The sequence below is a fragment of the Lytechinus pictus genome, chromosome 3, assembly GCF_037042905.1.
Source record: "Lytechinus pictus isolate F3 Inbred chromosome 3, Lp3.0, whole genome shotgun sequence".
Taxonomy (NCBI): domain Eukaryota; kingdom Metazoa; phylum Echinodermata; class Echinoidea; order Temnopleuroida; family Toxopneustidae; genus Lytechinus; species Lytechinus pictus.
Window position 1 is genome coordinate 35,064,433 of NC_087247.1, and position 27,389 is coordinate 35,091,821.

The following is a 27,389-nucleotide window of genomic DNA, read 5'->3' on the forward strand; positions in this document are numbered from 1 at the left end:
TGGCATACTTGGTTTAAACCATCCGGGGATGGATGTCAATACAACTGAAGCCTCCCCCCCCCCCACCCACCAACCATCTCCCTCCCATTTGATTCCCTATTTTTTCTACCACTCTCTAGATGGCTCTTTCCATGTATTTATCCCTCAAAACACTACTTTCCCCTGACTTTATCCTTTCTTTCACTCACCCACACTCTCACTTATCCTAATCAATCACAGAAATAGCAGTTATTCTTAAGGTGACTGAGTCATGGTTACCATGTATTCTATTCACTTAAATGATCAAATTTCAGCAATTTGAGCATGGAGGACAGATAGTGCCATGTCACCTATTTTCAACCACCCATATCAAAGATTTCCAAGGAGGCAATAGCAAGGGGCAATGAGGTAATACTAACCATAAGTACCAAGAAACTCATGAATAAATCATTGTCATTCAATCAGTACAATAAGCATATTGTTACATGGACCTGTATTGAATAGCTTCTTACTTTTTGCAAGCAAAGTTCTACAAAATTACAGGTAGGAGCTGTCCCAAATGCATAAATAAAACTAAACAATGGTATATGACAGCATGATAATTAAGTAATGGTCTGAAAAATGAAGAGACAGAATTAAGACAAATGCAACCATAGTCTTTACTTGAGTAGATGATAAGAGAATTCACACTAAGGATGCGGGGGACCAGAAAAGGTGTCGCTGCAATGGAAAGAGGAAAAAGGTGTAACATAGATGCTATCCACTGGGTAACATAGTTCTATCCACAGGGAAAGAGATCGATTGAAGAGGGATTATATCCAGAAAACAAGGGCCGACAGCTTGGTTTCATCAATTCAATGCCCATCATACTTTCTTCTACATCTTTAAATTATGCAAATGTTACCTTGAACATACAACCTCCCTGTCACTTGATAGAAACTAAAAAGTTAGAGGGGGTGCCATCAATAAGACAGAAGCTTGCCATATTGACAAGGATGGACTTGGTTGACCCTGTTCCCAGATATACAAGTTGCAATGACCTTTCGCAGGCACCCTCCCAGCTAGAATCGCAAAGAAGACAAGAGCGGGCAAGATAGATTGGACATGTATTTCCTGAAAAAGGTGCGTGTGGAGGAACATGAGGGGTTTTTCACCACGCCACAGGCAAGCAGGAATACGGGCTCACGTTGTCATAGTAATCGCCCAAATCCTCGATTCTAGATGAGCGGGGAGAGGTGATATGCCTTCTTCCTCAAGAAGACTGTGAACTAGGATGAGGATCGAGTTGCCCACCCTGGGCAACACCAGTGCAATCTCTATTGATTAAGCTCGAGTGTTTGGTGATATGAAGACGGAAAGACACAGGAAGGGAAGGAGGATTATATGCACAAAAGCTTTCAGCAATTCCTGATCAGGATAGCTATAATCTCTAAGCAAGGGAGGACATCGGGAAAGATCGAAAAAAACCAAACAAAAGAAGAAAACTTCATGAAATAAAAACAAGGTTAACATCACACTATGTATGCAGTGAAGTTATAATATACCAGATGTAACAATACTCTGAATAATTATCACAATGTCTGATTATACAATTTCATTACACCTTCTAAAACATATGGGACACAAAGTGGCCGCAGAGATTTCTAGGCCTCCTGAGTATTATTTCACACAATGAAACTAATGGCCCGTGTGTCCTACAGATGACAGACACAAGTTTCAAAAGGAGGAAAATTTCAATATCTTTACAGCTTCCCTTCTCAAAGAATATAACAACTATGATGATAGTTTCATTCTCTGCTGTGACCAACAGAATCAAAGATTCTTATTTTGTACAAATATGGAAAAAGTAGGAAAAGAAATTGAATAAATTTCTGCATATGTTAATCTTAAAGAATATGAATCAGCAATCTTGTTTCTTCCTTGAAAATTTCTAATAAAGATTGTTGAAGATGTAATGGATGCATGCATTTAGATTAGGGCAAATGTAGTTGAAGAGCAATATCTCATGTTGTCTTGCAATATATTATTGAATTAGATATGCACCCGTATAAATACAGGTCTGGTATAAATAACAGATTATGAAATCTGAGTAAGATCCTTTTCTGGGGCAAGCAAACATTTTGAGGCCATATGGGGCCATTCTCAAATAGCAACATGAAATGAATGATGAAGGTTTTTTTTTTAAACCTACATTCACAGTATTTTATACAATCAAAGACTAAGCACAAAAATATAAATGTGCATTAGAATGTGTTCTCTTTTGATGAGAAGGAGATATATAAATGCAATTAATATATCTGTAATATGCAATAAATGGATCACAATTCTGTAAATTAATTCATATCAAATATACAATTTCTTCATAAAATGCATGAAGGGAAACACATCATTTGCCTACAGATGTTCCAAATTTAAAAAATACCAAAAAGGACAAATATCCTGAACAAAAAAAAATCCACTCTCACGATTCTTAACTTCAAATGTATAAGAGCCTTATTTAGACAAATGTCTCATGCATAAGCAGCTGTTTTTATATATCTCACTTTGCAACAACATTTCCCATGAGGAAGTAACATGTTTTTTGACAAGGCTCTGTGTTTGATGCTATCAAGTTAATTTTTCCCTAAAGATATTCTGTTTCCATGGAAACAATGATGATAATGGTTCAGGTGAGGGGGTAAGGTAGAGAGAGAGAGAGAACAAAAACAGTGTTACAAAAGAGAAACACGTTATTGGGTGAATAATGGATTGGAGAGCAGTCTTTTCCTGCATTATTCATGGAGACGGAGGAAAGTGCGGTTTTTTAAGGATTGATGCAGGTGACAGCACTCGCCGTATTCTCTCTTCCACGTTTACTCAAAATAACCCTTGGTAATCATAGCATCTCCAGCCCGCTTTCCAAAGATTGGGATCAGTTTGAATTCTACTCAAAGGAAGAACTGGCGCAAGGATAATGCAAAACAGACAAGGAATTCAAATCCATGGAGACAATATACTACACTACACACAGGAATATAACTTCTTTGATTCCTAAGAAGATAAAGTATAATTCTCATTTGTAGATAGAAAGGAATAATGCATATTTGCACATGGAGCTGATGCATAATCTTGATATAATAAATATCTTTATTTAATGACCTTTCATGACGAGATCTACCATGCAGATTTTAAATCTTAATTTAACCATTAAATTTGCTTATACTACCAATAGTAAAGTATCAATATGATTTCCTGTTAAATTTTCATTTCAGGAGATATTCTAAAACTACCAAATACACAGACACTCAACTGAAAGGAAAAACACCAGAGCCGGGACCAGAGCCTGATAACTTTTTTTTTTACACAGACATTAAGTTAAATTATAGAAATGTTTTATTCATAAATAAATTGTGAAAGTGACATATTTATTACTAGTTGAGAATTCATTTCCAGCTTCCTTCTTTTCTTATTTGTTTAATTGATCTTAAGATGGTCTATTCCGTACTGCAGCCTATAATTGTATTTATTGACAATAACAGATAAATGAACACTTGAAATACATGATAGAGGATAATGATATTAAAATATTTGCTGAGCTTATGTTTAATGAAATTTGTTGTGAAATTTGTTGTATGTGTTGTAAGACAAGGTGAATTAAACAGATTGGGAAATAGACCAGTAAATTTTATCTAAAGTAGATATCAAAATACCTCAATCAAAAATATTCGAAAATTTACAGAATGCTTATTTTCAAATCCTCTTAAAACTCAGGCCAGTAAGCAGCATAGTATGGTCAATTCTAAGAGCTTGCAGATTTGAGGATTTCTAAAGGAAAATGATCAGCAGTAAAATGTGTGAAACCTCTATTGTATTATACTTCTCTTTATCTTTACACTGATATATACAGATGTTTTAACTTCTGATATGGTCTTTAAAGGCAAACACATCTGTCTCCAGTATTTCATTGAATAATTTGTTTGTTTTCTACCTCTCTTCCCAGACAGAGACACAATTTGTTAGGAGGAGATGAATTTATATGTAAAAATAATGAATAAAAGATCTCAACATGATCCCATTTTGTCTCTCCGGTTGCAAATTGGCATGGACTGTACCTTGGTTCAAGGCATAAACAGCATTTGAGAAAGACAAGCTTCATATTCAGCAGAGAGTCCAGGGCTGGAGTGTGATTGAATTAATCCTCATGTCCAGGTTCTGCATGAATTTTTAGTCACGCGCGTGAGTGCTGAATTAGCAATGATTCTTCCCAGTTCCTTAGCCCGTTGTATGAATAATGCACGGTAAGACGACACTCGGCCGCAGCAGCAGCAGCAGTTTCTCAAAGAAAGCTCTTGTGATGAAAGACATTAGAATGGTGGGTGAAATACTGAGTCTTAGTAGGAAAGTTTTACAAAGTAAAGCAGTGAGGTAACTATTTCATTTATAAACAATAATAATCATGTGGTACTGTCTCTTTCAAGATTGAGTGCATTATTTCAGTTCATTTTGGTTTATATTTATGACAATTTCACAGAATTGTAAAATGTGTTACAAAAAATTTAGTTTTACTCAAAATTAGAAGAGAAATCAATCATGTAACAACCATTTTCTCAAAATATACCTCTGAACTTATCAAGTAGAATGATTAATCAAGAATCATAATTATCAGAAAGAAACATAATAATAAGACAGAAAAGAAATAGAATCTGCAAGCTACATTCCTGTTACATATTGTAAACTTCTCAGGAATGGACAGAAATTTGATATTTAAAAAATCCCCAAATTTGAGAAAAAAGACAAAAAATAACATATGGTGTGTATCTCTCTCTCTACATGATGAGGCTTCCAATGCCTAATAGACCCCCATTATCCTATTGTACGAATAGGCTTGCAGCTTGCTACATTTCACAATAAATTAGTCCCAGCTCACTCAACAACAGCATCAGTAGTGTTCCTCCCGTTCTGACTCTTGAAACTGATTTATTTGACCTAGTTTTTCTTACGATCCTCATGACTATTTAAAGCAAACAGAAGCTGTTATCTCATTAGCTAGCGGTTGATCATTGTGTCAAGGCTTAAAGCTTTGTAATATCACTGTCACAGATGGTTTTATATCCTTCCAAAAAGCATCTTCACGCATGCTTATGCAATCTGACATCAACGTTTTTACGTCATATCCTATTTTCCAGCACTCCAGCAGATACCTCTACTTGCTATGTTGATTATTATTGTTTTATCCTGATATCTAAAGTTTTGATACAATTTGAAAATACATATAAGTGCGCCCAGGGAACTTTTATCAAAATACTACTTACAATTCTTGTCAGATTATGTTGAAGTCATACTTTGTACATTATTCAAAATAGAAACTCCAAACCCCAAAGGGTACTATCCTACTTTGCCTTAAACTCTGACGTCAACATCTCTTATAGATATCAAACTATTCCTATAACAAATTTCATTATTGACATCAAATCAATATAAAACAATGACAAAACATAAAAATTGCCTTGGTATAATATCTGTTGTACTGTCAAAAGCAATGAATTTGCATAACTTAGGAGTAATCAATAATGATTGTATTGAATTTTTCTAGATCGATGGCAATACTTTTCATGGCTTGAATACCAGTACCTTATTTTACTGTACAATATGCAAGCCTGGACCTCCTGCACCTGCGCTTGGTAATATTTGTATTACAGGGGATTTTACTTGTTTTTCAGGCTTTTGCTTTTGACTGTAGTGAAAGAATAGACAATTGTGGTAATCTAAGATGTCATGGGAACACTTTTAATTATTGTGTGGTTGACACTTCGTGAAAAGAATAAATGCGATAGAAACAAATGAATAGTATCCTATGTCACATGTGATAGTATCATGGCCCCATTCTAGTAGGATCGATACATGTAGAGTTAAAGTTAGTGGAAAACATAATGACTTGTTGAAGGAAAAGTGGGTTGTAGTTTAAAATGTACAAACAAATTATAGAAGGGAATGTAGGTTTTCTATGACACCTAGACCAAATCTCTTAATGATATTTGTTGTAGCTAAGTTATTTGATGTGAAACCATTGGCAGAACATTAAATCCGTTACAAATTGTATTAAAAAAAAAAAAATTCCTATCGTGAAAATGATTCATGACATGTGAAAAACGCACTATCATAAAACAATTGTACAATTCTTAGTCGTTTCCAATTACAATTTAATAACTTCCATTGCACTGAATTAAAAAGTTCTGGTAGTGTTATAAATAATGTTGCATTAAAGAAGAAAGAATAATGAACAATATTGATATTTACTTATAAGAATAAGAATTAGAATACATAATAGGAATGATAAATTATTAGGGTTTATCTTACTGTTTTATTCCAGTGCATCAGACTGAATCATTTAGATCTAATTGAATTGATTGATGCAATGCTCTTTGAAAACTTGATCAGGGATTGTCCATAAAGGTGCTTCATATGAATACTATTAGATATTATCAACGTTCTGTAAGAGGAGTAAATGCCCCTTTCAAGAGGTAAAAGATGGTTCAACTTACCATCAGGAAGCACTATCAACTCAGCTGTAGATTGAATGTTGCCTCGAAGGTTACTGGCAAGGCACTGGTAGATACCAGAGTCCTCCTCTTGCAACCCACTGATCTCCAGCCCCCCACGATCATCAATTCTATAGAAATCTTCAGCCACATCCACATCGATCCCATTCTTCTTCCATTTGATGGTTGGCGTCGGGATACCGTACACAGTACACTGCAGGACCTCAGTGGTCCCCAACCTAGCGTATCTGTTGGTGGGCTCGTCTAGGAATATGGGTGGAACTAAAAAAAAAAGCAAAGAAATAATTATGTGTAGATATAGTTAGGTTATCATAACGCCTGGTTACACATACATTTGTGAGTGGACTAAAGTTGTCACGTCCGAAGGCGGCTCAGCTCAGTGTATGTGTAAAATAAACTTATCTGGAAGCCAGGCTATGAATCAAGGTACAGATGGATAAGTCATTTTTCTGTTTTAGTCATGAAAATGGAAAAACAGAATTCAGCTCCGTGGTTCTGTTTCTAAAAATGTGAAAAGCAAATCGCAACAAGCTTTCCGCCCTGTGATTTTGTTTTTGCACAATCTCACCGCAACCCTCAATATTGACATTGGCTCTCTGATTTGCTTTTCGTTCATCAATATTAAAGAATTCAAAGTAGTATCGTTATATCATAAACACATTGGCAAGCCATGGGTTTCGATCGGTATTCATGGCTGGGGGCTGTTTTGTTCTCTTGTGAGGGATTCTTAATTTTTTTTTAGTTTGGGTGGATTTAGACATATCATATCAAAATCAGTTGCAAAATTTGATTTACTTATAAAAAGGCTATTTTTGGCTCGCTCGCTTCCCACGCTCACAGCATTTTAAAATTAATTTTGCCCTTTATGTCATGTCTTGCCCCTAAAACTTAGACTCAATATGCCACTAACTTCCGCCAAAAACTAAAAAAAAAAGTAAAATAAAAATTCCTCACAGGAGAACAAAACAGCCCCCAACCATGAATACTGATTCACACCCATGGCTTGCCAGTGTATAATGCTGTAATGGTGGTTTACCTTGAATTCTATTAAGATAATTATGAAATATATAGCGCTTTCAATTTTTTTTTATGTAGATGGCGCTCTTTAATATTAATGAACAAAAAGCAAATCAGAGTCGTCAATTTCGATGTTTGCAGTGCGATTGTGTGAAAACGTATTGATGGATCTATGCTTAATTCTTTGAAAGAAACAAAAAATCCTTCTGTTCTTATTAAATCATCTTTCAAAAATCAAGCAATAAGTGATGGGACAACATATCTGTAACATATGGTAGCAAAATTATAGGTGAAATGGCAAATAAAAATGCCATTATCGAATCAACTTCTTTTTTTTCATCAATTATCACTAAGCTTCAATAAAAGAAGTCCTTCATGGCAAAAATTATGTACTTAGATGAAAAACACAAAGTGTTTAAGAATTCTTCAATAGAACATTATAAGGCAAATAACACAATAGCTTATCAATAAACAAATACCTTTAGACATTGAAAGTTTCCTTGTAATCAAACATGAAGTTGTTTTGATGACTACTCCACAAAAGGCACCATCATCATTACAAATATGTCTGCCTTTGAATTCATTTCTTAAGACTTCCTGTCCATTCATATTTAGTTGGAAATTAAGAAATAATTCTGTTTTTCACAAATAAAATACACAATTTATAATAAAAGCCAACAGAACAAAAGCCATGGCAAGTCTAGTGAGGGGGTGTTGCATTGAAAGCAATTACAATCACTTGTAAATTTGCATTTGACTGAACCAACAAGATGTTTAATTATTTCATTTTTCCTGTGGCCAGAATAGCAATCAACTTCAAGACTTATAATTGATTTTGGGACCTTTGACTGACTAACAAATGAATTATATCACCCTTTTGGTATTTTCAATCTCAGGATTAACTTAACAGAACATCACAAATCAATAATATATATGAAAGATTGTCTGCAGATACAATACTCATTATCCTCTTTAAGCCTATCGGCTCAATATAAATTTTATTTAAGGGGATGCGAGAAACCCCTTTAAGCTACCCCTTGCAAATCATATTAGTCTGCATGCAATACTGGACAACATGGAAGCCTCCAAACGCCTCATAATTTGATTGTGAATGCAATTCCAAACTGCCTCCAGTCTATTTGTGCTTCTCCTCAACCATGTTTTAAATGTATTTGTTAAAGATGCAAGACTAGCCAAAAGGTGAAGTCACCAAACTCAACATGCATTTCCAAGATCTCCAGAATTTTTAGCATTCTATTTTGAAGTTCACAAAAATTGAGAACAAGTTCATATGAGCTTATTTTAACTTACAATGATTTTCTTTAGGATATGAAAAGGTAAAATATCTCTTTGGTAACTCAAAGTTTTAAAGATAAGTTTTTGGATATGACATAATTTTTAGAGGGAACTTGAATATTGAACTCCAAACATTTGTAATCATTTCATTGCAGTAACTTGGGATATAGCTTTGGGAAATTGATACCTTTTTTTTTTAAGTGTTGAAAGAAACCCATCATCAAACACTTGTAAATGATATATAAATTATTCATATTATAAGTTTCATGAATTATTCTACAATCACCACAATATCATATGACAAAGATATAAACAGAGTGGTCATATTTGACAACAAGTTGAAATTCCATTACTATTTGCATAATGGCTGAAGACTGTGAATGTGTTTATTGGCAAGTGGAAGTGGAATACACCACAAATTGTTTCAACTCAAGCAGAGCTAACCAACAGCATGGTGAAAAACATCTCATTTTGTGGTTTAGAATTGCATCTCAATTTACACTGGACTATGCAGGGATACTCTCGGCAACTGCACAATTATCCATAAGCCAGTACACATTAGTATTTCTATTAAAGTTGACCAAACAGATTTTTTCTGCAAGAATTCTGCACATAAATAGATTTTATTTTCTGGATTCAAATTGATTCATGAATATTAATTCCATAAAACCAACATATGTATTTAAACTTAAAATCATGTAATGAGAAATTAATTACAGAGAAATGATTAAAATGTAGCAGATATCTTTTTAAACAATAAATTCACCAGATCAAGATATCTATCTAAAAATTATCTAAATAAAAAAAATACAAATTTTTTTATCCCAATTTATGAATAGCTAAAGATTTCTCAGCAGGAAATCAGGGCCAAATAACACAAAGCTTTACGACTGATGGTACGATTGATATTAATGACTGATGGTACATTGTAGTCAATGCAATCAATCATAACAATCTGTTCCAGGATCGATTGCTGATTTTTTGGTTGATCTTTCATGATGACTGATTTCATCTATAGAAAAAAGTGTATGAAATAATGAGCCCGAGTATATATTCAATGTAGAGGGTAAACTCCATTAAATTTTCTATTAAAGAAAATGTCATTTTTTTCAAATCTTCATCACATGATATTTAGTGGAGCTGAATGTATTTGTCCTCACTAATTGAAATTCAAGACATTCAATATTTTGTGGCCCGTCCTTCTTTAACAAGAATTTTCATCAAGCCTTCGTTCAACATACCTTGTACGACAACCCTTACGCCTCTTTCCACTGTGCTGTGATCAAGTTTAGATGTGGCAACCACTCGATAGATGCCAGTATCTATCTCTCCTAGGTTGGTTATCTGCAGACTCCCTTGTCCTAGTCTTCTGTAATGGTCACCTTGCCTGAAATGCAACAAACATACAATTTGCTTTGGTCCACTCTCAGGGCTGTCAAACATTCAAGCTTTGCTTTTGTGACCACCCTTGCAACCATCTTATTCATTGTATGACAAAGAGACCACTTCAATTGTTTACCTATGTATTAATATCTATATTTAATTTTTTTGTTCATTATCTTGATTCTAAATTTTGGATGTTTTTTTCATGTCCAGGTTTTGTATATGAAAAATAGTTTTAAAAAACATTAAATTAAAATGAAATGAAAGTATATATAACAGAGATGATTATTATTTGGATTGGAAGAGTTATTCAATACATTTAAATTTCCATATAGATCTTGGGACAATTCAACATTATGCAAATCATGATACTAACTTCATCATTGTTTTTTTAAGGAGGAGGAGGTAAAATCACTGGAGGAAAAGGAGAAACAGGAGGAAAACAAGTTTTTACAAAATGAAAAAGAGAGAAAAGAGTAAGAAGGATCAGAGAAGAAGGAGAGTGGAAGTTGAAGGCAGATAAATGATAGGAACAGAGAGAGGGAGGAATATGCAAAGGAAAACAATTAAGTAAAGAACAAAATTTACAAACAGAAGGCAATTAAATTGCCACTCATTCAAACTTCATAAAAAGAGCATCTCTGAAACGAAGTTGATTACTCAAACAAATTTTCAGATGTAATAGTTAACATCATCCTTATCCCCATCCTAATAGACAAATCCTGTACTGTTTTCATTTCAAGTAATACTGGGATAACAGCCTCATCTTGACATTTACCTGAATATTGCATCATGGAGTGTGACAATAATGCAATCTTTAAGCAAACAAAATTCAACCTGACATTCAGGGGAATCTTACATACACTATCTCCATCTTCTCTCAAACTCCAATCATTTGCCTTGCCTTCATCAACAGGAGACAAGAAAATCAATTCACCTTTGAGAAAATTTGAAAGGTGTATTTGAAGAGGAGCTTCAACTGAGAAATGGAAATGTTTGTCTTTTTCATTTGGGGTGGAAGGGTGGCACGCTATGCGCGAAAATGACGGACAAATGTTTGTGTAATGGACGTCAGCAAACATCAAAAACATTTTGATGGTCATCTCTAATAGTAACTTGACGATAACTGCATCCATTTTAAAGTAACATCCACCCCCCCAAAAAAAAAAAAAAATTCTTGTTAATCTGTTAAATATAGATTGCTTTTGTTAACCTGTGTATTGAAGATGAGAATTCATAGGTCTGCCCTGTCACAAGGTTAGTTTATATGAAAGCAGCAAATTGAGAGAAAATATAGAGTTTCAATAAAATGAATAAAGAATCATGCAATTACAATTTTTATCATTTTAGCCTGTGACAACAGATACAATCTTTCTACAACAACATGTCACATGATATATATTCCATAAACTGCTATTTTTGATGTGCAAATTTCATTGATCACAATGACATCGTGGTCTATTGATTATGACTTTCGTCTTTCAATCTGAGGTGATGTGGGTTCAATTCCAAGCAATAGCATGTTTTCCTTCGGCAAGAAATTGCATTCAACCCAGGTGAGGTGAATGGGTACCCTGTAGGAAGAAAATCCTTGAATACTCCAGCGCCTGATCAAGGTAGCTGTGCTAAAGCTGAGGTAATAATATCATTATCATGTTAAGCAAGGCCCGATGGGAGAACAGTTTTCAAACTGAGTTTTAAATTTTCATTCCAATTTAACTCTTTCCAAACCTTAAATATTATGTTTTTTCTAATTCTTCTTCTTTTTCTTCAAACCCATTTAATGTTGTGTCAATTCTGAATTTACTCTTGGTTGAATACTAACATATTTATCTTTTTTTCTCCCTTATACCACTCTAGGGTAGCTGGTTCTGTAGTAGCAGCTTCAAGAGTGATAGTACTACCTATCAAGGCTTCTATCGGGCTTGGTCCAGGAGCTACTAGGAAGGCCAAGTCCTCTGGACGCCGGGCTGGTGCTGGTTCTAAAGAGATGAAAACAAGAGAAGTGTTGCAATAAAAACAGACGCCGAGTGTGGGCGAAAATGTGGTACAGAGCAGAATGCAAGAATAAATATAGTTCTGAATAATTGGGCTAAAAATGCTTGAAAAAACTCCAATCACTATCACATTGTGTTCATTTATTTCTCTTTCTTTGTAGTTTGAAGGATGTGGTATAAGTGGAAAGAAAAACAGACGCGATGAATGACATTGTGAATTTTTAAATGATATGAATATAAACATACATCCCGCACCTCCTAGAATATGAATGATTTGAGAGTAGAGATATTTGTTTCATTCTTTCTATATATTCCCATGAAAAATGATGACAAAAATATATTATAAATAGTTGGTACTGAATATTTCAGTGAATGAGAATATTTTTGAGGTATGAACATTTTGAAAGACCTACTAATAATGATAAAAAATAAAGTCAAATGTTTACAAAAACTGACAGATTTGGGAGTAGAATGATATAGGCTTTACATAAGAATTTCCCTGAAGATCTACCAAACAGAAGTTCTTTTAAATATGTTTTGAGCAAAAAGATCATTTGCATATAAAATATTTTCATCTTTGACAAAATCATTTGAATTGAAACAGTCAGTTAGTATTACTTTATGTTCATTTTCAAGGATGTGTCACTGTATATGTTTGTTTAACATTTTATTGGAAAACATCAGGGTCTATGACTATCTGCACAATAAAGTTTATAACTGCAGGCACCAGCAGCTGAAGTCGTACCTGTCATCACTACCAGCCCTGCAGAATTACTACGTCTTCTTTCATTTGGCAATAGAGGGCTCTCTACTTTGCACCGATAGCGACCTGCATCGCCCTCCCTCACGTCCCGAATCTCAAGTGCTCCACTGGGAAGCAGAGTATAGCGAGATGCATACCGTTCTTCAGTCAGATCGATCAACTGGCCATCTTTAAGCCACCTAAAAGAAAGAAAAAAATAGGGAGAATTAGAATAGGCTTGGCTGCATTGCTTGTTGCAGAAATCTAGTTTTACTTGTTTTGCTCTTTGTGCTATATTTAGAAATTGGGAAAAGGGTTTTTATCATTAAAGTAATAAAAAAAATCAAATCCAGAAAAAGATTCAATGAAGTAAATGGGAAGAGATGTGAGGGGATTGCATGGAGGAGAGAGAGAGAGTAAAAAAGAGTGGAAGAGAACTGTGAAGAGATGAAACAATGGAGGATGAAAATATAGGCCACTTAAGATTCTGTTTTTAGACGAGGAACCTTTTAATAAACTATACATAATATGTATGTCCATATACCACATTCATCTAAAGCAACAAATATATTGAGAAAGAAATGTTTAAATCTTGACATCCTTTCACCGAAAAAAAGTATTTAAAATTGTTTCACAGGTTTCTTTCATGCAAATACATAACATGAACTTTCATCAGTAGAAACAATAAATAACTACATTTTCTCAGAGAATCTTTTCTAATCCACATGGGTTGAATATGGGGCTATTCATTCAAGTCAAAAGCTATTGCATAAGTTCCAGTATGCTACATGAAGTCTTATCCCTTAGTAATGTTGACTACTGACTATGAGTATATGGAATCTAACACATAAAATAGGCAGAGGGCCAAAGTAAGTAATAAATTATTATAATAGTATCAATATTTAATCATGTGTCAATAACCTTTTTACAGTTACATGTACACAAAATTGGCTTAATATAGAATGGATTTGTACTTACGTTGTGACCTTTGGTACCGTACCATTCACCTCGCATTCAAATCTAGCTGTATCTCCTGGGTATACTGTCACACCAAACGGGGAACGCACTTCTCCAAGAGCTAGAAGGAGATAGAAACAATAGAGAGAAAGCAGAACATAGCAGGTTTTATTAATTACATACTTAAAACTTCTTTTGAATTTTTTTTTTTTTTCATTTTGCCTCCGACGAAGATTCTGCTAGGATCGAAAGCTTAGGCCCCTTTTTGACTTTCTAATTTACTCCATTGGCTCTCTTTTAATAGATAAGCAGTTTTCAGCAGCTTCTTTTTGCCATCTTTTTAAAATGCTCATGTCAATTAATTTTCATACAGTTTGGAACCCTGTACCATAAAGATATAGTATGTACAATTGATTGTAACATTTTGCACATCGCTTACCATTGAACTAGAGTTATGATCAATTGTAAATTAATTGTATCTTTAATGTAACAAGGCCCTGGTATAAATATAATGTTACGCTTCTATTACCTATAACACTTAACATATACCATGTAAGCTGTAAGTTTTGATGTGGTTATGTATGTTGGCTAATTTTGCACGTCCAACATCACCAAAATGTAACTTTTGAAATCACCAAAAAGCAGAATGCCTCGTGCTTTAATGGGCTAGTCTAAAATATATCACATGGTTTACTTCCAACCAATTGGACAGTGACATTTCCAAGTATGTGTAATAGATGTACATGTATGCTAATCTAGAGTAAGGTGCTTAGTGAAAATTAAAACTTTACATATCAAGAGAACATTTTCATCCTATTTTATGCACAATACAATGCTTCCAGTGCCTCTTCTGTTTTCAATAGTAATTTTTCTTCCCAATACTCATCAACATGAAAATGTGACATTAAATTTTAATAAAAAATGCTAAGTATCTTACCACAAATTCAGATACCGGTAATCAATATAGATACAAATCAAGGATTTTCAGAATATTTTTATTCACCTCATAACCAATCTGTATATTGCACCCTTGCTGCTCTTTAAAGATTTCAATATGTACACACCACACAAACAGCAACGTGAGGTAGCTAACTTTGTAAGAGCTTGTTAAGTCAATACTTCGTATTCCCAGATAAAAATCAATAAATTTTCATTTGCCCTAGAAACTGGATACTATGCCTGGCATTCTGATTTCTATGCCAACGGGGTTCTCCGTTATAGAGCTGCAGCACGCGTCAATATTTTCGCTATACCCGTGCATTGCGAGAAAAGGATCGGCAGTGAAACGTGAATCCTCCCTTTCTACGATTTCATTCTCCACCTTGGATACAATGAACCACAAATTTAACACATCTGAGCTGGAGATCTGAGTAATTCTTCTATCTTTCGCACATCTCTCCCAGGACTGGCTCTTTTCATTGAGAAGTAGAACTGCAGAAGATCGATAAATTGTCTTAATGTCAGCAGATTGCTTTACACAGATGGACAAGGTGTGAGTCAGTGCTCCTCTTTTAGTTCAACCCCATTTTACACACCTTTAATAACCAGTTAAGCCCTTACCCACTGGAATCAGGTGGTCCCAATATAAAGCAAATACAAAATACAGTGCCAGGAGTCTATGGGTTAAGATACCTGCCTATAAACACACACTCATAGAATGAAATTATTCTTTAATTAGGGTCCTTTATTCATATTTGAAACTTCAATTTTAAAGCAAGCTGAAGAAAAACAGCAAAATAGATTTAATGTCTCTTATGCATACAGAAACACAAAAACATGTAATTGAGATGGGTTTTAACAGGTTGGTATAAATTGATTTTAATACTCGATGAGGTTGAAATTAACCTTGAACAATTTACTCTGTAAATTACACTAATTAGGATCTCTGTAATCCTACCATCCATACATTAACTCGTTGACAACAGATTTGTGTCATTTCTACATGCACAATACAGGGGATCATCGGATTTATACGAAGTCTAGGAGTTAAGCATTAATAACAGTTGAAGATTCATAAAACTTTCTACAAACAGATCATCACTCTTTAAAAGCAGTTCTTAGCCTTCAATAAGATTAATGTGAAATCCTTTGAAATGGAATGCAAGGGACCTGTGTGCACAAATACCTGCAATATAACAATTCCTTTTATCAAATACTTTATTAGAGACCATTTCAATAGACCAAGATGAAAGGGGGGATTAATCATAGGAAGCCCTTGCAAACATTGAAATACTTTGTAGCAAAACAAGATATATTGATGTATACACACACCTTACAGAGCTTTAACACAACTCTTCTAAAAGCTATGCTAAATAATCAAGTGTATTAATTCATGGAAAAGGGTGGGATTGTAGCCGGCATAAGAAGTAAAATCAAAGACATCTTAATGTCTGGTTTCAATATAGTACCTTAATTCATCTTAGATTTTCAGTAAGATAATACTGGAGCTATTTTTTATCTCATCCTATCATATTGTTCAAAGATGTTTTTCTAAGATATAATACACACCTACCTCTTTGCCATCAGCGATAATAATTACAGTAGCATGCATGGTTTGAGACATGTTGTTTGTTTCTCTTAGAAATGTCAGCAAAATTTCATAGGCCATTCAAGAAAACATTATCTCCTTTCTAAAAAAAACAACATAATTTAAAGAAAGGCAATAAAGTTTTCTCATGTTCATTTCAGAGAAGAAATGAATCTAATACTAAAACTAACCAAACAGTCAAGCTATACCTTACCGCATCAGTGTTACTGCACGCAGTAAAGATAGCTGAATGACAGTTCATATTGTCATGAAGTTTGAAGGGTATTTGTGTGCATGCAATTTGTTGGTAGAAAATTTGTACAAACAGAACCAATATTGAGGGAAATTAGATATAATTATGATGTTGAAATTATATCCCAAAAATGGCATTAAGTCATTTTTTCTTCTTTCTTTCACTTAAAAGAATGTTAGTGCTGTAGCCCAAACATCTAGGGACTTTGATAATTTCCTGACATATCGGTTTCTGTTCACCATATAGGCCTACAGGTAATGAACAAATATAGGGATATCATAGATATAGGCCCTACCTCAATGACCCAGCAGAGTCTTAAATGGACCATATCAACTTTCACACTAGTCCAAAGGCACTATTGTACTTGTGTCCTTGTATCATCACACAACCCTCAATGATAACTTGACTTTCTCACCCAATGAAACACTACCAGGAACACCATGCTTTTGTCCAAGATACCATCCGAACAATAGATACACCACCTACAATCAAGACAGCCTGTCAGTTCCTGATCGCTATTATCAATTTGATTGATTTACTTGCCTTTAAAGGTACACAAGAATTTCTCGGAACTGATCTCAGATGTCATTCATCATGAAATGGGAAAATGGACCACTTTTTACAACTAGAATAATTATGCAACGATATGACATATAACACATTTAATAGAACAAGAAACATGTATTAAATATGAAATTATACCTTCATATGCAAATTACCATCTTAACTAGCATGGTCATCCCATCCCATGTTTCTCTGAATGCAGGTAAGGCATTTAAAGATATCAGCAACATGAGAGACAGTATGATAACATACTGCATGACATACAAACACAATGTAATACTTTTCACATTCTTTTGTCCTTCTCCAGATCGGCACACCTTGTGGCAGCATGGGTCATAAAGCATTGACAAAGCTGACTATTGTTGACATGTTCCTAATCAAAACGTACATTATGACATTGCCATCATTAGCAGTGCTATACAAACACAATCATAATGTTCTATACTGGATGATCAAGTGCTTAGTTTATTTTGGTTCAAAGCAACTACAGTATACAAGCTTTATTGAGTTTTAATAATAGAAATCAGTACTGTCTGACATTGTTCTGCAGCAGTATGACTTTGAATATGGAGTACCCTTTCTTAAAGTGTTCAAAGTTGGATGAACTGGAACTCATCAAAAGTGTATCAGTTTGCAAAGCATAAATACAAATTTATGCTCTCAAGTAATATCACCAAATAATTATAAATCGGACATTTTTATCATTTGCAGCAAATTTCTAAAGTCACATGGCAGACCCATGTCATTTTGCAAGAACATTGTTTCTATAAAGCCTCCTGAAATAAATTGTGTTCTTCTCTTACATTAAAACATATGATAAAATGATAGTACTGGTAATACTGTTAGAAGATGTAGTACTGGTATGCATGAATAGAAACACATTCAACTATGTGTCAGAGGCATATAAGGTGAAGTTTTGCATCTTCATTACCACAATGAGGCATTCTGGTAATGATAATTGGAATAAACATGCGTGAAAAAGCAAATTCATTGCAAACCTTCTTTTCTTACTCTAAAAAATGAATGGTTTAGCCTTGCCTTTTCAATCAAGCCACACAGCGAAGGATGGCACTGACAAAATGCCACATGCCTAAATAACAAGATTTCCATTTTTCATCTCTCAAATCAAAGTTAACAAACTAAAAGATGAAATAGCATTACCATAAAAGAATTTTGAACAAGATTGATTTTCATTCGTTTTACTGTGACTTCCATGAAAAAAGCTTCTGGCTGAGATTCAAGTGGGCCGACCATCACTATTTAAAGAGATCACACCCTAAGGCTTAGAGCATTGTAATTCAATGTCAAAGGGAACTTCAACTCAGAACCTGTATTGAATAAACCTATCGAAGCACTGGGTAAACCTTTAGAAAGCTTACATCCAGTGTACTGCAATTACATTTCATGCTTCATATAGTATACATCCCACCTAATCTTCATAATGACTTAATGACTAAAGAATTTGAATTCCCAAAGATTTATTTTGTAAGAAATAAATATAATGAACTTGAGAATAAAACACTAATCAGCTGTACCTTTAAAGTTGTAAGGTGATATAATGTACTGCACCCCAAAAAATGAAATATGATTTAGAAATATTCAATTATTTCAGTCTTTTCATATTTCTCATCTTATTCTTCTCCCTAACATATTCTCTCTCTTTTTTTAATATTCCTCTCTCACTCTCTCTTCTGTCTGAAATTCATTCTCTCTGTCCAGAGGTTGTACACTCTCACTCCTCTTTTTCTTTCAATCTCCCCCCCCCTTCCTACATTCTATTCCCTCCTCATCTATATCTCTAAGCCCCCCCCCCCCATCTCCCCTTGCTAATGCAAAGTTTGCTCATTATCTTTTTTTTCCATCTCATTACTACTTTTTTATACTCTCTTTTGTTCCAGTCCATTTCTTTGTCTCTGTGGTGGAGGGCAAGTCTTGTGCATCTTGAGTGACAGGACCCGCTTCTTTGGACAGGAGTATCGAAGGGCGATCTGGAGTGGTCTTTTAGGGGATAGCTAATACACCATGAGTCATTCTCGGATACCATGTTCTGCCCCTCTCCAGACGCCTAGTATTTGCCCAGCGAATCAAACCCAGGTCCTACCCAATGGAGTATGGATGAAAAAAAAAAGAAGGGGGTTAATTTGCATGGGCTACTTCAAGATCTCCCCGCTCTCCCCCCATTCTCAAATTCCATTCCGTAATGAAGGGACATGTCTTGTATGTACTAGGAAGCAGAGGACCCTGGGGATTGTAGGACATCTAGTTTCGTTACACTTTGCAGGAATTATGATGCTTTCAGATCATATTCGCATTTTTTTGGCTGCCCACTTGAGGCGGATATGGTAGGGTTTTGATGGGAACTTGTGTTTCAGCAAACAGAGGAGGGGCAGTGAATCATACTTGGGCTGAATTCATCTCAAAACAATGAAATAACCACCATCAGAGCACCTCGTTCAATTCTTATAATCCATGTGAACATACTTCGTGATTTATGTTCATTCTGATTCTCGGAATTGGTGTCTGCATTCACATTCTCTATGACATTATACTGAAATGATTCTATGTGTTTCTATGTAATGTAGGTATCTTTCTGGATTCCTTTTCCATTTCTAAATCTGAACTAAATGTATTTTGAAAGAGAAAAAATGCACAAAGCACACCCACTTCCTTGTTTCATATTTAAGGCTGATCTACCTTCTTCTTTTTTTGGACAGTCATTGCTCTTTTTCGTGAATATCACTGAAAATGAAATATTTGAAAATATAAAGAAATATAGATGTATATAAACTCAGTTTTTATCATATGAAATCAATAATTTGTTATCCATAAGTACCACAAAATTGAGGGGAAAACTGCAATGTAGGCTTAGAAGAGTATGTATGGCTACAATAATGAAAGTTGAGCACAAACAGGTGAGAACACAGAGTTTGTCTCCAAGATTCACACTCAAGGAAATGATTAAATATTACTCACATCATATTATCAAAGAATATATTCCAATCCCCATCTCCCTCCCATCCATCAAAATCATGACTGAAGTTTGATAAGAAGCAAACAGTGGATTGTCTCTTTAAACACCATGTCTTGACGATCAAACATGGTCTGGTCCATTATAACTGACTCATTCTTAGCTATACTCACGGTAATCCCACTGTAATTGGGCCTTCAACAGACATACAGATAAATCCTCATCAGCTTGGGCTTTAACAAAATTCTATATTTTGTTTCCTTGTCATTCTTGGTGGATGGATATGAGAGTTTGATGCAGTGTTTTATTAGCCAGGAGTTGGCAGTGTTTGAGTTGTTCAGTCTTGACATATTTATTCTACCTGCCTAGCAAATGATGTGTTGAAGTACAGTATTGTAGATGATGTGTAACAATTTCTCTCTCTTATCTCCATCCTTACTTGCCCTCTCTGCCTTGCTTAATCACCTTTCTCCATACCCCAATCAATTCCCTACCCCCTCTCTCTCTCTCTCTCTTTCTTTCTTTCTTTCTTTCTTTTGTTCACTCTCTCTTCCTCTCTTTCTCTCATCATTTCCTTTTCTTGTTATGTTCTTGGTTATAAAATATCTTTTTCTATCTTCTTATCTCTCTTTCAAAGTTTGAAAAGGAACATTCATTTCTTTTCCCTCATACTTAATTTGCATTAGCTAACATCTTTTAAATCATAACATCTACTGATCACTTTGGAAAGTTATAACATAGGAAGACAAACAATCTCAGAACACAACAAAATGGGTTTTTTTCAGTTATATCTCAAGTAGATATGAAATCCCTAAAATTCCCTATAAAGAAACTACAGATACAAGTTCCATGTTTACTGAAATCAATTACATTCACATCACCACATCCCATGTATAATGCATGCATGTCATGTCAACCATACTGAACTTTACACATACTAATAAACCAAGGGGATACATCCCACATGCATGATCACACTCTAGGTGTTATTCCTCTTTTTTCTTTTCTCAAGCTTAATAATCACAGCAGAGGGAGATCAAATCAACCATCCTGAAAATGTACACATGAGCGAAGAAAACAGACTCTCCAAGGCAACCGCAGTTAAAATCAGAAAAATTCAGGACTGAGGAAGGTTGACAAGGCTGCCGTTTGGAGTAAACATTTTTGCCACTTCATCCTGTGAAAAGTTTACAGAAGGATTTGGTGGCATTGGACAACTTTAATTCGCTTCTCTTTGCACCCCAAGAGGTGTTTCTAATATCCTGAAAGAAGACATGTCAGTCATCAATGAAGGCTGGTAACTTGCTTGAGTTTTCAAGGTCTCCTGTATCCCAACTAACATGGGCTTTAAGAACATCGAAACAGCTTATCAATATTCCAGCATTGAATTTTTTTAGAAATTCTGTAAAAATTAAAAGTTTAACAATTTTTGCAGTGTTAACACTTGCTAAGCTCCACCCCTCAGTGAATTGCAGCAATTCCATCTCACTGCAACAAAGCCAATAGATGCAACTTTGTCAAGGTGTCAATACTAATGTACTTACTTGCAAGTGTGACACGAGCGCTGCGACTTCTAATGGTGTCTTCTAGAGAATTTTTCAAGGAAGTGGTACAGTAGAAGTCCCCAGTCAGCAAGGAGACTGGAGTACGAGGCATGATCTGCAATGCCCCTGATGATAGGAGGCTGTAGTAGATCGAGTCTGAATAAGAGATTTTATTGCCATCCTTGTACCACTCGATGACGATACCATTGGATAGCTGGGAAGAGCAATTGAGTGTAAGACCAGAACCGTTGACAACCAGTGCATCTCTGGGTTCCGTGGAGAAGCGAAGATTGCTGTAGCGGTGTTGTGATGACACTGGTGAATGAAGAAAAATATGAAGATATTTACGATAATAATAATAATAGTTATGATAATGAAAAGAAGAATAATGGCCCTCATAATAATGGCAGCACTAATAAAAGTAATATCTTATTTGCCCAGACTAGCCAGCTCCCTATTAAAACTGCTCTACCAACAAGCAGATCAAAACATCATGTTACTCTTCTCTAATTAAATGCCAAGCGATAAACTAGAAGGCAACATTTTCCTTTTTTTAAGCTTCTGGTAAGACTTGGTCAGGACTAAGACCCCCAAAAAAAAATAATTAAGGTAATTCATGAATATGGGGTTACTCTTGAAATTCGTAGTATTATTGCAGAAAGATCAATATTCACTGATGGCAAATAAGATTTGTGTCCAATACTGGGTAAGAAACCAAGAAAATTCTCATACCAAGCAAAATAGTGATATCACATCTAAGGTAGATAGCAAATGGGGTTTCTCTTTTCATACCCTACCTACACGTATCAAGATTGACTATAATAATTTCATTAAAAAAAAATATGTACTCAGCATTCAGAATTGAAATATAAGAATACATGGCCATTAAGATAAAGTCAATGAATAAATTTAGGGTTTAGAAATTTACATCAAAATTCCTTGGCAATGACACTTGACAACTTTTAAAAATGAATTAAAAGTTGAATTGTGTTCATTCTAGTGTGATATTAATGAAACTAACATCTGCATGGTCAACACACATCTAATAAATAATTGAATCTTCTTTGTTTAAAATATTTCTTTAAATGTCCATAATTTTTGTCAGCGACTGATGGAAAACTGTTGATGTTCAGAGCCTTACAGCCATTCACTCATTGGTAATACGCGATTTCCTTCCTCTTTTCATCTACAATTGACACACTGGAGACAAAAAGGTTCAAGCCCCAGGGTACTGACTTTCAAACCAACATTTCCCCCCAGTTTTCAAACACCCATCCTAAACCTTCAGGGCCTCCTCCTGTCCTCTCACAAATTGCGCACAAACTGCAGCCAAATTGGACTGAGTCATCCCGTGAAAACACGCTCCAGGGAACGTGAAGGTTTTATAGTCGATACTCTAATCTGGTTGGGGCAAGGGAAGAAAAGTACTAGAAGCCCCGAGGTTGATTTGATTTGATCCAGGATAGGGGTAAATCAGAGACGATGTCCTAGGATGGAAAAGGAATGGGGAAAGGAGGGGAAGAATAAGAACAAGAAGCAAAACAAGAACAAGAAGGGCAAGAACAAGAAGAACAAGAACAGGAAGAGCAAGAACAAGAAGAACAAGAACAAGAAGAGCAAGAACAAGAAGAACAAGAACAAGAAGAACAAGAACAGGAAGAACAAGAACAAGAAGAACAAGAAGAACAAGAAGAACAAGAACAGGAAGAGCAAGAACAAGAAGAACAAGAACAAGAAGAACAAGAACAGGAAGAACAAGAACAAGAAGAGCAAGAACAAGAAGAACAAGAACAGGAAGAGCAAGAACAAGAAGAACAAGAACAAGAAGAACAAGAACAGGAAGAACAAGAACAAGAAGAACAAGAAGAACAAGAACAGGAAGAACAAGAACAGGAAGAACAAGAAGAACAAGAAGAACAAGAACAGGAAGAGCAAGAACAAGAAGAACAAGAACAGGAAGAACAAGAACAAGAAGAACAAGAACAGGAAGAACAAGAACAAGAAGAACAAGAACAAGAAGAACAAGAACAAGAAGAACAAGAACAAGAAGAACAAGAACAAGAAGAGCAAGAACAAGAAGAACAAGAACAAGAACAGGAAGAACAAGAACAAGAAGAACAAGAACAAGAAGAGCAAGAACAAGAAGAACAAGAAGAACAAGAACAGGAAGAACAAGAACAAGAACAAGAAGAACAAGAACAAGAAGAACAAGAACAAGAAGAACAAGAACAAGAACAAGAAGAACAAGAACAAGAAGAACAAGAACAGGAAGAACAAGAACAAGAAGAACAAGAACAAGAAGAACAAGAACAAGAAGAACAAGAACAGGAAGAACAAGAACAAGAAGAACAAGAACAGGAAGAACAAGAAGAACAAGAAGGGCAAGAACAAGAAGAACAAGAACAGGAAGAGCAAGAACAAGAAGAACAAGAACAAGAAGAGCAAGAACAAGAAGAACAAGAACAGGAAGAACAAGAACAGGAAGAACAAGAACAAGAAGAACAAGAACAAGAAGAACAAGAACAAGAAGAACAAGAACAAGAAGAACAAGAACAGGAAGAACAAGAACAAGAAGAACAAGAAGAACAAGAACAGGAAGAACAAGAACAAGAAGAACAAGAACAAGAAGAACAAGAACAAGAAGAACAAGAACAAGAAGAACAAGAACAGGAAGAACAAGAACAAGAAGAACAAGAACAAGAAGAACAAGAACAGGAAGAGCAAGAACAACAAGAACAGGAAGAACAAGAAGAACAAGAACAAGAAAAGAAAAGAAAACAAAGAAGTAGAAGAAAGAAAGGTGAAAAGGGAAGGGGGAGGAGAAACAAAAAAGAAAAACAGAGGAAAAGATGAAGGAGAAATGAGGAGGGGTGACAATGTTGGCAAATGAAAAAAATAATAATGGTGGAATAACGAAGCCTATCTAACTTCTGCAAGCTAACAGGGAAAGTCTGTTAGAGTATACCTTATTTGTGTGAAGAAGTAAATGGTAAAAAGTCGACAAATCTTTGTGTATTGACCTAAAATCATAAGATAAAGCCATCAAGAGTTTTGGCCAAACAAGCAGACTGATCAAATCTTAAGAGAGATGGATTTAGAGTAAATCTGAAAATGGTGATGAAGGGAAGAGCAATATTACTTACTTGCTTCTCTTTCTCTGACTTATCTGTCTGTCAGTTTTGTTCTATCTTCTTTTTTCATCTCTTCCTTGCACTCTGTCTCTTTATTTTATCATTCTGTTTCTATATGGTATGTATATCTATCTCTGCTGTTTTTTATCTCTTATATGTTTATCTTTCTCTCTGAGTGGTTCAATACCTTTCCTTTTCATCTATTATCACACACATTTTCCCTCTCTCCTTCTGTCACCCCCTCCCCCTCTCTCTCCTCTCTCTCTCTCTCTCTCTCTAATACCTTCCCTACACACCAATATACACATTAGCAACAAGCCTGATTAGTCTTGCATTACATCTGCAGCAGCTGGACTTCAAGGTTTCCCCCATGATCAGGTTTAGTCTGTATCAATGTGGTATTTGTTGTACCCATCCATTACATTTGTTTACCTACTATGTTACATTACACTTTGCATGGATTTTGAATCAGTTTCAAGGCCCACTCTATTTGCACTGCTCAAATAAAAAATTGCACTGTAAATATTCACTGTCTCATTCGTGCAAGATCAATACCAAGATATGCATCAAAGCAAATAAGAACTGCCGTATTTCAGTGACTAATATTGAATTGAATATTGAACATTGGGCATCATTTCTTTCTATAGATATCCACTCATTTCAACATAAATCTTTCTTACGTATCTTTTTTTTCCTACAGCAGGTATACAACATCTGCATATCTCAGCATTTTTAATTTAAGTTATAAAATCTTACATTTTATCTAAAGCAACAACACCAAATAATCAAACAGTTAACTTGATAGTTGTATATGTATATCAATATTCTGCCCTTTGTAGAAGTATAATTTTCATTTACAATAACATCTATAAAAAATAGAAGGCAAGCAATGTTGATTACTGAAGAAGTGCAGATAATTGCGTGAGACCTTAGGTTCAGGCATATCATATCTAGATAATCCTGGCAGCTTTTCATATCACTCATCACTAGCCAACAGACTCTCCCTTAGTCCCACTCATACTAATTGCTTGTCACTAAAAAGACATGCTGCCGGTGACAGACAACACAATGGATTATTTCAGGAGTATTTACTCCATGCAAGATGATAGGAAATGTGAACGAATTTCCATATCGAACTGGAAAGGATATGATTGAACCCCTAAATGTATTTTTCCATGAATTTAGAATTATAATGTGTTATCTGAATTTCTCAACATGAAAACGTTGAGTCAGGGCGGCAATGCATGCTTGCAGATTAGTTTTCAATAAGATGTAGGCCCATTTACCTGAAATGCTGCTTTATATGCATGTCATAGAGCTACAGCTAGGGGAGTCTTGTGCATACAAAAATTATATCATAATGTAATATAAGCTACACAAGAATGGCACCATTGCCTGGAGTGTTAAGCTTGATAGAGTATGCAAGCGCCGAACATTACTAATGCAGGCTTATAGGAGAATCTCTAGCGCCCCCAAGAGAACGCTCAGCGGAAAGCGCTCATTCAAAATACATATTTCAGCACTGAGCGTCAAGGAATATGCGTAATTGCAAAAATGGATGAGATGGATTTAGAACTGGAGTAACTGCAGATGTGACCAGTTTACCGAAGTGTGAAGTTACGGGCCCCACGTGGGATAGTGGAAAACATGAAGGAAAGATCTAATAATCCTTGCTATTCCATCAACCATGTCTATTCTAGATGGAGTCAATATAAGGTGCTTTTCACACTCGCCTATTCACAAAAATACCTGTAAATTACTTGGACTTGGTGAGGCCTCAAGATAATAGATTTTCCACATTCAACCGTGCTTGAGCCAGACAAGTTTCTCCTAGTTATAAACTAGCAACAGAACTCTCACATCCTTGTAATAAAGGATGTGGATTCTTCTTGCTTTACTTGCTCTTGTACACTTTCACTTCTACACTGCAACTGCCCAAGCAACTTCTGCAAAGTTCTTGTGCTAGGTGCTCAAGGCGCTCCTATATTACCCCGTCTAAGCTAGTCTACCGATTCTGGTGCGCACAGCTTTTTGAGGAATAACTTCCTGCCGGTACCCATTTACCTCACCTGGGTCGAGTGCAGCACAGTGTGGATGAATTTATTGCTGAACGAAAACACGCCATGGCTAGGATTCGAACCCACAACCCTCTGTTTGAAAGGCGAGAGTCAGAACCACTAGACCACGACGCACCCACATATTCATGTCATGCAATACAGAATAGGTAGAGCAGCTTTTCACTTTTAACAAAATTTGAAAACTGAATGCTGACATACAGGCAAAAGAAGGAGCTGGTCTCTGAAATAGCAATATTGTCATACTATCGAGGAGAACAGGTTATTGCTGGGAAACCACGTTCAAGTAAAAATGCGTGCTTGATTAGTGCACGGTCTACGAGCCAACTCGGTCAATATTATTTCCTAGTGTCTACTTGGTCAATATAATTTTCAATCAGGAAAGCTGATGGAATGAAGAACAATCACATCCTATAT

The 27,389-nt window shown here is 35.3% G+C and overlaps 1 protein-coding gene across 1 annotated transcript in view; it reads right to left on the minus strand.

Annotated features, from left to right (window-relative positions):
- Nucleotides 1-3,325: 3,325 nt before the first annotated feature.
- Nucleotides 3,326-27,389, minus strand: part of LOC129257374 (neogenin-like) — a 30,059-nt gene continuing 5,995 nt past the window's right edge. The window contains exons 2-7 of the mRNA XM_064095965.1: nt 21,767-22,081; nt 13,932-14,031; nt 12,957-13,153; nt 12,040-12,196; nt 10,073-10,218; nt 3,326-6,779 (exon numbers count right to left, since the gene is read on the minus strand). Coding sequence (XP_063952035.1) covers nt 6,343-6,779; nt 10,073-10,218; nt 12,040-12,196; nt 12,957-13,153; nt 13,932-14,031; nt 21,767-22,081 — 1,352 coding nt within the window. The 3' untranslated portion in view covers nt 3,326-6,342. The remainder of the gene's footprint in view (nt 6,780-10,072; nt 10,219-12,039; nt 12,197-12,956; nt 13,154-13,931; nt 14,032-21,766; nt 22,082-27,389) is intronic.